We start from the raw sequence: 3357 nt of genomic DNA, 5'->3' as shown, positions 1-3357 counted from the left end.
TGAGCACAGAAATCAGTAATGTAGACTATAGTGATTTGGGTTTTTTCAGATTAAGAAACCTCAGTGTTCTCTGTGTGTATCTGACTGTAATAATTTGGGGTTTTTTCAGAGTAAGAAGCCTCAGAGAGCTCTGTTTGGGTCTGACAGTAATGATTTGGGGTTTTATCAGAGTAAGAAGCCTCAGAGAGCTCTGTTTGGGTCTGACAGTAATGATTTGGGGTTTTATCAGAGTAAGAAGCCTCAGAGAGCTCTGTTTGGGTCTGACAGTAATGATTTTGGGTTTTTTCAGAGTAAGAAACCTCAGAGATCTCTGTTTGTGTCTGACAGTAATGATTTTGGGTTTTATGAGAGTAAGAAGCCTGAGAGAGCTCTGTTTGGGTCTGACAGAAATGATTTTGGGGTTTTATCAGAGTAAGAAACCTCAGAGAGCTCTGTTTGGGTCTGACAGTAATGATTTTGGGTTTCTGTTTTTCAGAGTAAGAAGCCTCAGCCTGGGAAGCTTGGCGTGTTTTCTCAGTCCCATTACTATCTGGCTCTGTACCGCTTCAAGGCCGTAGAGAAAGACGACCTGGAGCTCCAGTGAGTCCTTGCCTCCCCATGTGTGTTTTTACATCATCTTTTCTGAAACGTGCCAGTGTTATCCTTTCAGGTTCTTAGTGCATATCTCCATCAGCACTAAGTCTTTTCTGCTCAGCTGCAGTCGGTCTGCCTGCCAGTCAGTCAGTCAGCCTGGCTGTCTGTGTGTTATTTTAGCCTTACATCTCTGTGGACAAAAGCTATCTGTCTTTGAATTGTTTGTTTTTCCCTTTATAATATTTGTTCAGTGTAAAATGAGTTTCTTGTTTGTTTGTGTGTGTGTGTGTGTGTTTTCAGTCCTGGAGACAGGATCACAGTGATTGATGACTCTAATGAGGAGTGGTGGAGGGTGAGTTTTCTCAGCAACAGAAACACACACACACTTTCTCTCTCTCTCTCTCACACACACACACACACACACACATACACACTCTCTCTCTCTCTCTCTCTCTCTCTCTCACACACACACATACATACTCTCTCTCTCTCACACACACACACACACACACACATGCACACACACAGTGCCCCAATCCCTAACACCACATCACATTAATTTTGCACGTCTCTGTTGTGCAGTGACTAATTATTTTCCTCCAACTGACAAGAATTTTAAATATGTTTTAAACGCTGAGTCATGAATCTCTCTCAGCATCTTTCCCCTTGCAGCACAGGGGAGAGCTGCGCATATGAGTGTTTCATTCAAGCGGCGCCTTCGTCGTTCTAGCCTAAAGCGCGCCTGGCCTTCGTTTCAGGGCAAAATCGGGGAGAAGACCGGCTTCCTGCCCGCCAACTACATCATCCGCGTGCGCGCGGGCGAGAGGGTGTACAAGGTCACGCGCTCCTTCGTGGGAAACCGGGAGATGGGGCAGATCACGCTCAAGAAAGACCAGGTGAGCACACCCTGCTCTGAGGCCAGCATTTCCGTGTGGATGAGCAGAGTACAGGGGCGCAGGAGAGATTTTTGAAGCGGGGGGGGGGACCAAAATGGGAGCAAAAGAAAGGTCTCAACTTTTAAGTTTGTACAACTACCCTGATCCGGGGGGACGGATAGGGGTCCCTATGAAACTAGGGGGAAGTATCCCCCCCCACCCCCCCGCCCCACACCATCTGCGCCCCTGGCAGAGTATCTCGACTTGGGTCAATCACTTATTTCAGGCACTTTTACTCTATAAATGCTAATAATACTCCATGCAGACTCCTGAAATTTTCCAGAAAAGCATGTTCCACAATAATAATAATAATAATAATAATAATAATAATAATAATAATAATAATAATAATAAAATGCTTTCAATACACTTTAGAAGAATGTGACGATATGATAAAAACAAAACCTGTATAATCAAGACAGAGGTAAATTATAAGTATTAGTTTGAACATGTTATATTTATATTAAATGGGATGCATGGTTTAATAAATTACTCCCTATTTGTGTATGCTGATTTCGTTGCATTATGGTCGCAAATTTATTTAAGATTTTATCATTCAAATTAATCCTCCCCACCGCACACGCACACACACACACACACTCACACGTGCACACATACTCATATACACACACACACACTCACATGTGCACACACACTCATACACACACACACACGCACACACTCACATGTGCACACACACACACACACACACACTCACATGCGTACCCACATACACACACACACACTCACGCGTGCACACACTCATACACACACACACACACACACTCACATGCGCACACACACTCATACACACACACACACACACTCACATGTGCACACACACTCATACACACACACACACACGCACATGCACACACGCATACGCGCACACACACGCATACACACTCACACACACGCACACACACTCACATGTGCACACACACACACACATGCGCACACACATACACACACACACACACACTCATACATACACACACTCACACCTCCTGCTCTCTCTCTCCAGATCGTTGTGAAAAAGGGGGAGGAGGTGAATGGGTATCTGAAAGTCAGCACCGGGCGGAAGCTGGGTTTCTTTCCCGCCAACCTGCTGCAAGAGATCTGACCCCCCTGGACTGGAACCAAAACCTGAACCTGAACCTCTGACCCCCTGGACTGGAACCAAAACCTGAACCTGAACCTCTGACCCCTGGACTGGAACAAAAACCTGAACCTGAACCTCTGACCCCCCTGGACTGGAGCCAAAACCTGAACCTGAACCTCTGACCCCCTGGACTGGAACCAAAACCTGAACCTGAACCTCTGACCCCCTGGACTGGAACCAAAACCTGAACCTGAACATCGGACCCCCCTGGACTGGAACCAAAAGCTGAACCTGAACCTCTGACCCCCCTGGACTGGAACCAAAAGCTGAACCTGAACATCGGACCCCCCTGGACTGGAACCAAAAGCTGAACCTGAACCTCTGACCCCCCTGGACTGGAACCAAAAGCTGAACCTGAACATCGGACCCCCCTGGACTGGAACCAAAAGCTGAACCTGAACCTCTGACTCCCGCCGGACTGGAACCAAACCCTGGACCGGTACCTCTGACTCCCGCCGGACTGGAACCAAACCCTGGACCGGAACCTTCCACACCCAGAACCACCAGAGGGTCCTCCAGTGCAGTCTGGCGGAATTTTGACTCCGGAAGTTTGCCATGAAGCTCCGCCACACACTCGACAGCTCTCACCCAGTCACCCTCCGCTCGGTCCTGAGGAGATGCACGCACACACACACACACACTCTCACACACACACACATACACACACACACTCTTTCTCTCTCTCAC

At 47.6% G+C, this 3357-nt stretch overlaps 1 protein-coding gene across 2 annotated transcripts in view; it reads left to right on the top strand.

Moving 5' to 3' along the window:
- Positions 1–2727, top strand: part of LOC118211750 (SH3 and cysteine-rich domain-containing protein 3-like) — a 21797-nt gene extending 19070 nt beyond the window's left edge. For both annotated transcript variants that reach the window (XM_035389173.1, XM_035389174.1), the window contains 4 exons: positions 476–579; positions 874–925; positions 1332–1469; positions 2533–2727. In XM_035389173.1, the coding sequence (XP_035245064.1) occupies positions 476–579; positions 874–925; positions 1332–1469; positions 2533–2631 (393 nt within the window). In that variant the 3' untranslated portion in view covers positions 2632–2727. The remainder of the gene's footprint in view (positions 1–475; positions 580–873; positions 926–1331; positions 1470–2532) is intronic.
- The last annotated feature ends 630 nt before the right edge of the window (positions 2728–3357 follow it).

This window comes from Anguilla anguilla, chromosome 13 (assembly GCF_013347855.1).
Source record: "Anguilla anguilla isolate fAngAng1 chromosome 13, fAngAng1.pri, whole genome shotgun sequence".
Classification (NCBI taxonomy): domain Eukaryota; kingdom Metazoa; phylum Chordata; class Actinopteri; order Anguilliformes; family Anguillidae; genus Anguilla; species Anguilla anguilla.
The sequence above is the reverse complement of the archived record's forward strand: the minus strand, read 5'-3'. Positions and strand labels throughout refer to the sequence as shown.